Source organism: Phascolarctos cinereus, unplaced genomic scaffold, assembly GCF_003287225.1.
Source record: "Phascolarctos cinereus isolate Bilbo 61053 unplaced genomic scaffold, phaCin_HiC Scaffold_1;HRSCAF=81, whole genome shotgun sequence".
Taxonomy (NCBI): domain Eukaryota; kingdom Metazoa; phylum Chordata; class Mammalia; order Diprotodontia; family Phascolarctidae; genus Phascolarctos; species Phascolarctos cinereus.
In genome coordinates, this window is record NW_027555514.1 from 219,297,113 (window position 1) to 219,310,939 (window position 13,827).

Below are 13,827 nucleotides of genomic sequence, written 5' to 3' on the forward strand. Positions count from 1 at the left end.
TCACCTGTATGATCTAGGACAAGCCACTTAACCATGCTGGGCTTCAGCTTTATCATCTGTAAAATGAAGGGGCCCCTTCTAGCCCTAGATCTGGGATGATAATATATTGTGAAATTCCTTGATTATCAGAGTATTCAAGGAATATTTAGGCATGAAAAGGAGGCCTTCCTCGTCTCCATCTTTGCTGAGAAAAGTGTTAGCAACTTTACCACCTCCAAGTTATCTTTTGAAATTGATAGGTTGGAAATACTCTGTTGAATAGTGATGAAAGCACAGGAAGTTCTAGAACTTACAAACATGATGCATTGACCTAAGAAATGTAAAAGACATCAAGGTTGTAATTATACAACTCTAAGTCAAAATGGGTGACTTGTCACTGCAAATAAAACATGGTGCTGAAAGACTACAGTAGTGAATTATTATTGAGATTTTTATCCATAAGAAGGTTTCTGTAGGAACCCTAACAGAGCTAAAAAGCAGAGGGTGGGGCAGAGTGGGGAAGATTGGGGAGGGGATGGTGTCAAAGGCTGAAAAGTCAGAAGCAAAGTCAGGAGTGTTGACCATTCTGGGTCCTCCCCAAAATGGAAGTCCAGAGAGGAACTCACCAATAGAAAAAGGTCAGAGTGAAGGAGGAAGGATGTTCCAGGGTGAGGATGCAAGTTCTGAGGGAAGTTCTGTGGCAGTTGAAGATGGTGGCAAAGTCCATAAGTCAGAAGCAGAGCCATGAGGGGAAATAAAGTTGAGCCTAAATAATTAGAAAATTCTTCATTTATCATGGTTAAATGGTGCCAACATGACAAAAGTGGTGATGCTACCTAAAGTAATCTACTTATTCATACCAATTCAACTACCAAATGACTACTTTACTAAAAATAATAAGAAAATTCATCTAGAAGAACAAAAGCTCCAGAATATAAAGGGAAGTCATAAAAAAAACAGGAAAAAGGGAAGGAAGGGGGCTTAGCAGTGTCAGATCTCAAACTATACTACAGAGTAATCACCATTAAAGATATACGGTACTGATTAAAAACTGAAAAGGTAATTGGTTCGTTGCTGTCCTTCAATCTCAAGGACGAAAAAATAACATCACTATGTTGGAATCAAGGTACAGTGTGTCCAACTGTGGCTGATCAGACCAATAAGAGCTCAGAAGGCTCTACCATAGGTTGGGCACAGACAGTCCACATGAACATTTGGAGTAGAGAGCAGCCAGGTGGCTCAGTTTATAGAGCACCAGCCCTGGAGTCAGGAGGACCTCAGTTCAAATCTAGCCTCAGGCACATAACACTTACTAGCTGCTGACCTTGGGCAAGTCACTTAACCCCATTGCCTAGCCAAAAAGAAAAGAAAAACATTTGGAGTAGAGATGGCTCTAAATTTATGCATCTCACATTTCTTTTGAATCATTGCAATTCTACTTTGTTCATAGAACACAGCACCTTCCTTAATGTGGGCATGCCATGCTGGGTGGTCCCGTGCCAGTATCTCCTATATCTCACAGTCAAGACCAAAGTTTTTCACAGAGACCTCAAGAGTGTTCTTGTATTGCTTCTTCTGACCCCTACATGAGCACCCATAAAATAGTCTTTTAGTACCTTTGGCATTCATGGCCAGCCCATCAGAGTTGCTCCTCTACAGTAGTTTGAATGCTTGGCAGTTTACCTTGAGAAAGGACCTCAGTGCCTGGTAGCTTATCTTGCCAGGTGATCTTCAGAATCTTTCTGCAGTTCAAGTGGGAGTGATTCAGTTTCCTGGCATGGGACTGGTATACTATACAGGGCATACAACAATGAGGTCAGCAAAATGGCTCTGTAGACATTCAGTTTGGTAGGCAGTCTTCCCTCCAACGCTTTCGTTCAGAGCCTACCAAACACTGAGCTAGCTCTAGCAATGTATGTATCAACCTCATCATCTATGTAGACATCCCTGGAAACTATACTGCTGAGGTAAATGAACTTATCCACAGCATTCAATATTTCTCCATTTGCTGTAACTGATGGTTCCACGTATAGATGGTGTGGTACTGGCCGGTGGAGAACCTCTGTTTTCTTGGTGTTCATTGTTAGGCTAAAATTAGTACAAGCAGCAGAGGACTGATCCATATTTTGCTGTGTCTGGCCTCAGAGGCTGCATGGAGAGTGCGATTATCTGAGAACAAAAAAATCACACACCAACTCTCCTTCCACTTTAGTCTTAGTTCATAGCCTTTTCAAGTTAAACAATTTACTGTCAGTGCAGTAGCTGACCTTGATGCTGTTTTCATCCTCATTGGAAGTGTTTGACAAGTACAACTTGCTTTACTCCATTGGTGACTGAGAAAGCATGAGAACATCGTCCATTATCCAGAACTCATCGTGAAACTGACTTGCAATACTGACGAACTTCTCCAGGCACTCAAATTTTGCTATAATTTTCTGTAAGCCCTCATAATTGACAGTATCAAAGGCCTTGGTCAGAATGACAAATGTGTACAGATCTCTATTCTGCTCTTGGCATTTTTCCTGGAGTTGTTTGGCAGCAAGCACTATAGCAACCATTCCTTGGCCCTTTCTGAAGGTACACTGACTCTCGGGTAGATGACCATATTCCAGGTGAAGGATTAGTGTTTTAAGGAGCACTCTGGCAAGAATCATGCCAGCAATGACTCAGAGAGAGACAGACAGAGAGAGAGAGAGAGAGAGAGAGAGAGAGAGAGAGAGAGAGAGAGAGACTCTCCTGTGATTGTCAGAGGGCAATCTATTTCCTTTACCTTTATATAGATGGGAAATGGAGGCATCCTTGAACTCTTAAAGGATAATCTCCTCTTGCCATATAGCCTAGAAAATTTCAGCCAGCTTTTGTATGAGCCGTGGACCCCCTGCCTTCTGATTCTCGGCTGTAATAGAATCAGCACCGGGTACTTTACGGCATGAGAGGAGCTGAGTGACATTCAAAACCTCTTCTTCAGTTGTGAGTTTGGCTAAAGAGGGATTGACTTGAACCTGAGGTATATAGTCACTGGCTTCAGCATTGATTAATGGTGGTCTGTTGAGAACACTATGGAAGTGTCCCACTTATCTCTCCAAGATCATGTCCTTATCACTAATCAATGTGGCTCCATCAGCGCTAATTAGTTGAGATGCACAATAGGTCTTTGGCTCATTAATAGCCTTCAGGGCATCATAAAAGTGCTTTGGGTTGTTACTATTAATGTAAAACTGAATTTCATCTGCCTTCTTACTGAGCCTGCATCTCTCTGAATTTCACTTGTATTTTGCTTTTGATGGAGTTAAACACTGCCTTCTTAGAGACAAACAAACTATCCTGCTGATAGACCTTGCCAGGGTGCTTGAAGTACAGATAATAGCTGCATCATTGTATACCACAGGCAGTCTGTTTATGAAGTTGGAGAATATTATTTTATTTCTTGTGGTGACTGGTTAAGGCAATCACTGGAGCTGGGTGTGGACACAATCCTTACAAATTAAGGCTATGAATCCAAAGGAAATTTTTTAAAGCTGCATATGAGGTGACAGCAGCTGGCCTCTACTATTAATTACTCCTACAGAGGATTGTTGGTTTAATGTTATAGAGAGTGTGTATGGAAAGAATCTCCAGGTGTGGACTCCCAGAAACACTTCAAAGTCTGAGCATGGCCAGATATGTTCCCTGTTTGTATTCTGGGGTTCATTTCTGTGCTAGAGTTTTTAGGGAATAGTTTCTCAGCATAAGCCCTGGCACCAATGCCTGCAGAATAATCTCAATTTTAAATATATTTGCATCAATTGTGATAAGGTTAAATTCCAGACATCTGGACAGATGTGATGTCTGAAATGGTGAGTTCCTGGGCGCCAAACAGTTGTACAGGAAACTGGAAAGTGTTCTGGACAAAGGATCCGGAACTAAGAAAAGTTATAATGGTTGATTGCAGAAATTCTTGGGTCACTAACACTCCTGGGAAATGAGAGGGGAAGCCTGAATCAGGATTAAAGCCAGCAACTAAATAAATCATAGACCAGACATCTAGGTCTCTTCATAGCACCAAAATGCAAAGATTTGAGACAAAGTATGTAGCTGAGTATAGGATTAGAAACTTCAAGACAGAAAGGTACATTCAAGAGGCAGGATTCAGGGGTATCAGAGAGCCGACTCAGCCTGGCCACTCAAAGCCTTATCTTTTTATAACAACAGAAACTATTTCCAAACCTCATGCTACGCTGATAGATCAATATTGTCTTGAGTGTAACATTTTCATTTCCCCTCATGATTTAGCCATGCCAGGAAGGTTATCAACTCAGACCACGCAGCCCAATAGTGGACCATATAATGAATTCCTTTTCACTATAGATCTTGAAGGAGAGTGATAGGGACTGTGCCTATGATTTCATTGGCAGAAAAAAACCCCTCTACCAATATAGATCAGCACCTTCTTCGTAACTTATGGTCATAGAAAGTTGCCTAGAATATTGGGAGGTTAAATGATTTACTAAGACTCTCATAGACAATATGAGACACAAGAAGAACTTGAACCCAGGTCTTCTTGGTTTTGAGGCCAGATCTCTATCCACTATGTCATGCAGCTTCCCAGAGAGAATCTTTAAGTAGAGATTAAATGATCATATACCAGGACCACTATGGACAGAACTCATGATTTAAGCAGTGATTGGATGAGAAGACCAGTCAAGTCTTCTGTTATTTTGAGTTCATGATTCTATATTGGATATAAAGCTAGTGGAAGGTGATGTAGGAATGGAGAAAACTTTATTAATGGAAGATGAGAAGACACTAGATACCTGTCTATCTCACCACCAACGTACCTCACAATTTTGCCTTAGGACCAGTTCTAGCCACATCACTGAAAATCATTTTCAGTGAGCAGCACCTACCTGATCAATTCCAGGTCCAAAAGTCATCCATTTATTATTTAAAGCCCAATTTTCAAGCTACCATCCCAATTCTGTGTCCAATGCTGTCCTTATCATACATATAGGCATAATAGCTGAACACATTTGTGGCACAGTTGGAGGAATACCACCTCTTAGCCAAAAATATTTTCCTCACATAAATCTGAAATTCCTCTATTAAAAACTCACAGGTTCTGGAAACACTTGTATGAACTGATGCAAAATGAAATAAGCAGGACCAGAAAAACATTGTACACAGTATCAGCAACATTGTGTGATGAACAACTATGAATGACTTGGCTCTTCTCAGTAACACAATGATTCAATACAAGTACAAAGGACTCATGAAGGGAAAGGCTATCCATATCCAGATAAAGAATTGGTGGACTCTGAATGCAGATCAAAGCATATTTTTTTGCTTACTTTATCCTTTTTTTGTGGAGGTTTTTTTCTTTTGACCCATTTCTTCTTTCACAACTGATACGGGAATATGTTTTACACGATAGCACATATATGACCTATATCTAATTGCCTACCATTTTTGGAAGAGGGGAGGGGAGGGAGAAAAATTTGGAACTCAAAATGGGAACAAAAAGGCTGTCTGCTCTCTACTGCCTTCTAAACTCAAAACTTTCCTTTTCTAAGCTTTATTTGACTTCTAAAGTTCTTCCAGTTCCTAAGTAAAAGTCTCAGGGTGGCTTTTAAATCCAATGTCTCCCATTCACACTACCAGCATTGAAACTCATTTTTTGCTTCAATAAGTGTTTTAGGATTTTAAACCAGTCAGGGGTCTCTAGACCCTGGGTAGGATTTTTTTTTTAAATAATTAAGACCAGGGTTGGAGGAATCATACTTATCAAATAAATGATGTAATACAATCTGGAATTCAAAAATTCCGAATAAAGAAGTTTCACTTTAAAAAAATGAATGCTAAAAATTCTCTTGACATGTAATTGGGGAAAAAATGAAATACTATTTTGAAAAACTCACAGGTTCACAAAAATTGACTCAGGAATAAGTTCTTTGGGAAAACATTTGATTTTCCTCTTGCTTCCCAGTAGTTCCCACTGCCTTCCCCTAACTCCTGGAGGACTATCCCTGCTCAGAGATCTTGCTCAAGATGTTGCACAACATTCATTAGAGAATTCTGAAAATTGGTCCCCAGGGTGCTGTTTGTTTATTCCCCAGTTGCTTCCCCCTCCCATGCCCTACCTCTTTCACCCGTAGTCTGTAATGAACAGAAGAGATAGAACAATTGTCACTCCAAGTATTGTAAAGCCTCCTGGCCAGACCTTCCAGATGCTGAGAAGCCCAGGAGAGTATGGTAAACATCCAGAGTCCTGACTCAATCTTTCAAGGCCCCTTCGTCATAAGAACATTGCTTCAGACTATGTAACCCCATTTCTTTTCCCTAAACGATGAAGTGCATTTTGATTTTGTTTAGAGTGAAAGAAAAGATGGGCTTTGAGGTAAGTAAGGCAGGATCTACAGAGTATTAATGACATGTCCTCATCTGAAATACTTCAATTTTTCAGTGCTACTCAGCATCATTGTTCTTTACATAAGATCCATTAAGACATTCAGTTATTGAATGGGAAGTGTTCATATTGAGGCCTCGGCTTCTCTCTCTTAGCCCCCAGGAATAAACTTCAATCCAGGTGACCCACGGGCCACCAGGCAATTGCTCTCTTGTCCTTCACAGAAGTCTCTGATCTCTCATCAGCACATTGCTTTTCAAAGCTCCAGGTAAAGCAGGGACAACCCCTTGCTTCCACGCAGCTACTAAGGCAATAGTGAAGACCCTTTCCAAACTTTGCTGGAGGGGAAAGTTAAAAATGGGGTTCCTTTTGTTGTTGTTTTTACTTCGAGCTTAACAAACACCAAATACAATGGGCATTTGCATATGCTAGTAGGAAAGGAAAAGAATATACTGTACATAAAACTGTAGGTCTCTGTTATGTACAACTCACTTTCCTTGTTAAGTATATCACAAATTAACCTGTAGCTTTCAAAGTTCTCCTTTTGTCTATGCTTGTTTCTGGCCCTCTTACTGTCTTCTCATTTGCATTTTTTAAAGACAGCTCCCACGACACTCTTTCCTTTCTTTTCCCTCTTTTTTTTCTGCCCTATCCCTATTTCTCATTGCCTTACAACCCACCCTACCCCCATTTGGGAAAAAAAAAAAAGACCTTGGAACAAATGTGCACAGTCAAACTAATTCCTACATTGGGTCCAAAAACGTATGTTTTATTCTGTATCTTCAATCTATCATTTCTCTGTCAGGAAGTGGGTAACATGCTTCATCATCAGTCCTCTGAGACTATGGTTTGTCATTGCATTGATCAGAGTTCCCACATCTTTCAAAGATGTTCTTCTTTATGATACTGTTAGTGCTGTATAGTTTTTGTCCTGCTCATTTCACCCTATATTAGTTCCCATAGGTCTACCCAGACCTCTCTGAAACCATTTCATCATAGTTTGTTCATCTATTTCATTATTTCTTACACACAATAACATTTCACACCATTCACATGCCATAATTCACTTATCCATTCTCTAATAAATAGATAATCCCTTGGTTTCCAGTTCTTCGCCATCACACAAAAGAGGTTATAAATAGTGTTGCATATGTCGGTCCTTTTTCTCTTCCTTTGATCTTTTTGGGGTATAGGACTAATAATGGCATATAGCTGTATCAAAAATCACGCAGTTTTGTTTTGTTTTGTTTATTTTGGGGGCTTACTTCTGTCGACCTGAAAGTTTGGTTAAAGAAGGCAAACAAGTTAGGTGATACATGATTATATAGTTTATTCCCTTTTAGCTAGCGAATCATGTCGACATGGAAAACAGAACGTGATTCTGATTCCAAGATTAAGCAAAATGAGAGAGGTTTTATACAGTTCAGACTCGGGATGTCTGTGTTTACAAAAAAAATACAGCCTCCATATGTTTCTTTAACATATAGCATGGGAAAGGAATTTCCCTAATTGAATAGGTTGTAAATACAATAAAATAGGAGAATGTCAAAGTGTCAATAGAAATTCAAGATAAGAAAAGTCCCATTATTCAAGAGAATATCTGGTCCCAGATATCCTGGGCTTAGTGATAACAAACAGGAAGAATGTTGATCAGTTCTATCTGGTCCTGGAATTTGCTGACACAGTAAGGGGTGTTTTTGGTTCACTCAGAGAGAAAAAGATTAATTTAGGTTTTTGGCCTTTATTAGGGATCAATTGATCTTAAATGATTATCAGTTCCAAATGGCTTTCTATAATGGTTAAACCAATTCACAACTCTACCAATAATGCATTAGTGTCCCTGTTTTTCTGCATCTCCTCCAAAAATTGCCATTTTCCTTTGTGTCATTTTTGCCAAAATAATGAGTGTGAGATAGGACCTCAGAGTTACTTTAATTTGCACTTCTCTAAGTAATAGCATTTTGGAGCATTTTTTTTCATGTTTGCTGATAGCCTGTATTCCTTCCTTTGAAAATTATCTGTTCATACCCTTTGACCATTTATCAACTGATGAATGTTTGTTGTTCTTATAAATTTTAATTAGCTACTTATATATCTTGCATATGAGGCCTTTATCAGAGGAACTTGTCACAAAAATTTTTTGCTTCTAATTTTAATTACATTGGTTTTGTTTGTGTAAAACTTTTTTTTTATTTCATATCATCAAAACTGGCCATTTTACCATGTAATCCTGCCTATCCCTTCTTTAATTAGGAAGTTTTCCCCTATCCATAGATCTAAAAAGTATTTTTTCTTGCTCTTCTAATTTGCTTATGGCATCATTCTTTATTTCTAATTTCCATTTAAAGTTTATCTTGGCATGCAGTGTAAGATGTTGGTCTATATCTAATTTCTCCCAGACTGCTTTCCAACTTTCCCAGGAGTTTTTGCCAAGTACTGAGTTTTTACCCCAGTGTCTGGGGTCTTTGGTTTTTATCAAACATCAGGCTACTGCAATTTCTTGCTTCTTTATCTCAAGTGCCCAATCTGTTCCACTAATCAACCTCTCTGTTTTTAACCAGTAACAAATCATTTGAATGATTACTATTATATCGTACAGTTTGAGATCTGGTGCTGCTAGATTTCCTTCCTTCACACATTTTTTTTTCATTAGGTCCCTTAAGATCTTGACCTTTTGTTCCTCCAAAAAGATTTCATTATTATTTTTTCTAGCTTTGCAGAATGATCATTTTGTAATTGGATTAGTATGGCCCTGAATAAGGTAGTTGGTTTCTAAACTACAGAGATATAGGGGGGAAAGGTGATAGATTTGGCATTGGGAGAGACTTGAATTCAAATTTAAGCTCTGGGGGCAGCTGGGTGGCACAATGGATAGAGCACCAGGCCCAGAGTAAGGAGAATCTTAGTTCGAATTCGACCATAGACGCTTAGTAGCTGTGTGATCCTGGGCAAGTCACTTAACCCTGATTGCCTCCAGAAAAAATTTCAGCTCTGACATTTATTAGCTGTGTTACTTTTGATAACTCACCTTGCTTTCCTAAGGAACAAAATGTAAGCCATCTCTTGGGGTTGTGAGAAAAGTGCTTTTCATACACCAAAACACAAATGTGAACTGTTATTGAGCCATGAGGTGTCAGGCAGGTACAATTTAAAGGAAAAGCAGTCAAGGTGATATAGTGGATTGGGTGGTGGGGCTTGCAGCCAAGACCTGGATTGAAATACTAACTCTGACATTAGCTGAATAACTATGGAGGGGGAGAGTATTTAACTTCTACTAGAGGAAATTACAGGTCTTTCCTATTTCCTGTGAATGGTTTTCATTCCTGTGAATTAGGATCTTTCCTACATTCACACGAATGAAAACCATTCACAGAAAACTAATAAAATGAGACAAGGACTAGGCTTAAGGTTGGGAGACTAGTTCAAATACAAGCTCAGCCACTTACTTGTCTGTGTGACTCTGGATCAATCAATCAATAACTCTAAAAAGCAAACAAGGGAATAGAAATTATTTAAATGTAACTAGGTGGCACAGTCGATAGAGTGCTAGGCCTAGAGTCCAGAGGACCTGAGGTCAAATCCAGCTTCAGTCACTTACTAACTGTGTGACCCCAGGCAAATCATTTAACCTCTGTTTATGCCTCAGTTTCTTCAACTATAAAAAAGGAGTGTTGTAAGGATCGAGTGAAATAGTTGTACAGCATTTAACTCAGTACCTAGCACATAGTAGGCACTTAATAAATGCCCTTTCCTCTTTAATGAACTTTCACTGCCACCTTGAACTCACTATGTAACCTTGGGCAAGATATAACTTCTCTGGGGCTCACTTCCCCCATCCATAAAATATGGGCAACAGTTCTTCTTAGCATTCAGTTACTAAAGTCCTCAAATCTGCTGCCTTCCTACTAAAGGAAGTAAAACAGGTATGATGTACAAGGCATGAAGGGCATCTATTCCAACAGTACCCCCATTGTTTTGTGTCTTCTCAGACAAAGGAGGGAAGGGAGGGGGAGGGGGAAGAAGGAGAAAAGAGTAAAGAGGGTTGAGGAGAGAGAAGAAAGGGCCCTGTTAATATCTATCCATCAAAAGTTGAGTGAAGTGATGCAGAGTGAAGTAAGCAGAACAATAACAACATTGTAAAGATAAACAACTTTGAAAGACTTGAGAACTCTGACCAACCCTGATTCAAGAAAACTGGTGATAAAGGATACTACCCACCTCCTGACAGACAGATGATTCATTCATGATGCAGAATGAGACATACATTTTTGAAAGTGGACAGTGTGAGAATTTGTTTTGCTTGACTATATATATTAAAAATTTTTTTGATTGCCAGGAGAAGGGATGAGGGAAAGAAAATAAACGTTCGTTACTTTAATGGAATTGCTGCTAAGAGATCGCAGATTTAGAGATGGGAGGGTCATCAGACCTAACCCCTTCACTTTACAAATGAAGAAACTGAAGTCCAAATAGGGTAAGTGACTCTCCCAGGTCACACAGCTCATAAGTGTCTGAGACAGAATTCAAACCCAGGTCTTCCTGACTATGAGGATAGCACTTTACTGGCTACACCACACTGCCTATGGTCCTCCATGGGCTTCTGCTTTGTTTGCTTTATCAGCCATTCATGAAGTGCTTGATATTCAAACAGAGATTCAATAGTAAATTAATAATTAACTTACAAAATAATGAAATGGGGGCAGGCATACCTGACTTGGCCGGGGGGGGGCACAGAGGAGTAGTGTTCTCACCAGGAAAGACCATGATCAGCAGGAGAAAATGGAGCAGCAATCACACTTTAATTAAACATAGAGTATATGGGGGGCAAAAAGCCCATAAAAGCATTGACAAGTGGTGAAAAGTGGGACAGAGGCAGACCTAGTGGCATAGGACAGGGAATAGGATGGTGGAACAAAGAAGCATGAGGAATAGGATGGGAAGAGAGAGAGAGAGAGAGAGAGAGAGAGAGACAGAGAACATCATTCACATAACCCTGGATTAAAGTTGGGAGCCCTCAGTAGTAATGGACTCAATGAAGATGGAAGAGCACTTGAAAGGCAGGAGTTTGAGGTCTCATTTTTATACGATTTTGGAGGGGAAACAGACCAACTCCTATCTGTACCATGTTGGGGCTAGTTCGTTAATATATCTAAATCATCTCAAAGTTATCAGGAAAACTTCAAAGTTGCATCTCAAAGTTATTAGCACCTTTTTGATGTTCTGATCATCTAGAGCTACAAAGGTCTGGAATTTGTCTGGAATTTACATTTCACAGAACCAGAACCCTGATAGCAGCACTAGATGGCTTTTATTGATTCATCACATATTAACAGGTTGTGAATTTTGGTTAATATATGAAACAATTTGTAAATTCTACTCCTTTGATCTTTGGGATGGTTTCTACATGACTTCTCGCTTCCTCTGCAATCTCATTCCCTACTATTGCCCCTTTATACTGGCTACTCATAAACTTACTCTACTGAGTAGAAGGGTGTGGGCAGGTCAGTAGGACCAGAACTAGATACGATTTTAAGACAAATAATCTTGGTAGGAATTCATTCTTTCCCCCCCTCCCACTTTTTTCTATTTCTCATAGCTGCTTGTAGCTGTATACAGCTATCCCTTCCACATCGAGGGAATTATGGGCATGGCACCATCCACCCACCCAATCTGCAAAAGATGGGTAGTTTTTTGGCCTTCCTTTCATATCAGAAAAGAAGTTTGAATTATTATGGTATTAAAAGAAAAAATATGTTGATATTATATAATACTATAAATTTATTTTATTCATTTCTGAGTTTCTAAACTTTTTCTGTGTCATCTGCTGGCCTTTCAAAACTCCCATAAAATTCTCATTTCATTTCTTATGCCAACCCACAATATATCAAAACCATGATGGGAAAAGTCACAATGTGGAAGGAATAACTGTATTTCCCATCCTGCAGAATTTACACAGAGAAGTAAAAGAGGAATATTAATGTTGGAATTTCCTTGTCTTGTGTTTAATGAAGGTTTTGCTTTTGTTTTTTGCAGATCTTGGTGTTGATAGTCCAAATAAATAAATACTCTCAGTGGTGGGGGAAAAAAATTCTGACCTATCTCATTTGCCCTATGTTTGTACATGATAGGGAAATGACCAAAGTCCATGATGGGCAATGAAACCAGAATAACTGAGTTCGTCCTCCAAGGACTGACAGATACTGAGGACCTGCAGATGGTAGTTTTCTTGCTCCTGCTGCTAGCCTACCTGGTAACTATTTCTGGCAACTTGACTATTATCACTCTAACATTATTGGACATCCGTCTACAGACCCCAATGTATTTCTTCCTCCGGAACCTGTCCTGCTTAGAGATCTGGTTCCAGACAGTCATCATCCCCAAAATGTTGGTCAACATTGCCACAGGAACCAAGACCATTAGCTTTGCTGGCTGTGTCACCCAAGACTTCTTCCATATCTTCCTAGGGGCCACTGAATTCTTCCTCCTCACTGCCATGTCATATGACCGCTACGTTGCCATCTGCAAGCCCCTTCACTACCCAACCCTCATGAGCAGCAAAATCTGCACACAGCTCATCCTCACCTGTTGGCTAGCTGGCTTCTCCTTCATCATTGTCCCTCTGGTCCTGACCAGCCAGCTCCCCTTCTGTGATTCCCACATCAACCACTTCTTCTGTGACTACACACCTCTGATGGAAGTGGTTTGTAGTGGGCCAAAGGTACTGGAAATGGTAGACTTTACTTTGGCCTTGGTAGCTCTCCTCAGCACCTTGGTGCTGATCACCCTGTCCTATGTCCAGATCATCCGGACAATCATTAAAATCCCATCAGCCCAGGAAAGGAGGAAGGCTTTCTCTACCTGCTCCTCTCATGCTATTGTTGTGTCCATGTGCTATGGCAGCTGTTTCTTCATGTATGTCAAACCCTCACCAGGCAAAGGGGTTGACCTCAACAAAGGAGTGTCACTGATCAATACAATTATTGCCCCCCTCATGAATCCCTTCATCTACACCCTCAGGAATCAGCAAGTCAAGCAGGTGGTGAAGGACCTAGTTAAAAAGTTTACTCGATTCCAAAACAGATAAGAAGAGCCCAACTTAGCAGTTTTCTTTACTTTTGGGTTACAAATGTTGCCTATAACAGAGTGGAATAATCTCCACAGAACAAATCCACAGCACCTGGGTCCAAGAAGTAGGATCTAAAGAGATCAGACCACAGATGCTTCCTCTTGTCCACACCTGAAAAGTTCGGATTACCTCTAAAACACAAGGAAAATGCCCTGTTAGTCTGTGAAAGAAATCCTTTCTTAACTGACTCTCCCAGAGAGAGGCTCTTTCTACTTTCCAGAGCACAGCCAGCATAGGAAGTATGGAAAAGCTAAGCTATGTCCCACAATCTCCCCAACTAGCCTAAGAATCATGGAAATCATCTATCATTACACATCTATTAAGCACCTACTACACGCCA

At 40.0% G+C, this 13,827-nt stretch overlaps 1 protein-coding gene across 1 annotated transcript; it reads left to right on the forward strand.

The window, feature by feature from the left end:
- Window positions 1–7,722: 7,722 nt before the first annotated feature.
- LOC110211125 (olfactory receptor 2AP1-like) lies at window positions 7,723–13,445 on the forward strand. Its single transcript, XM_078150268.1, has 2 exons — window positions 7,723–7,736; window positions 12,527–13,445. Exons 1-2 carry the CDS (start codon window positions 7,723–7,725, stop codon window positions 13,443–13,445), a joined length of 933 nt encoding a protein of 310 aa, XP_078006394.1.
- Window positions 13,446–13,827: the final 382 nt, after the last annotated feature.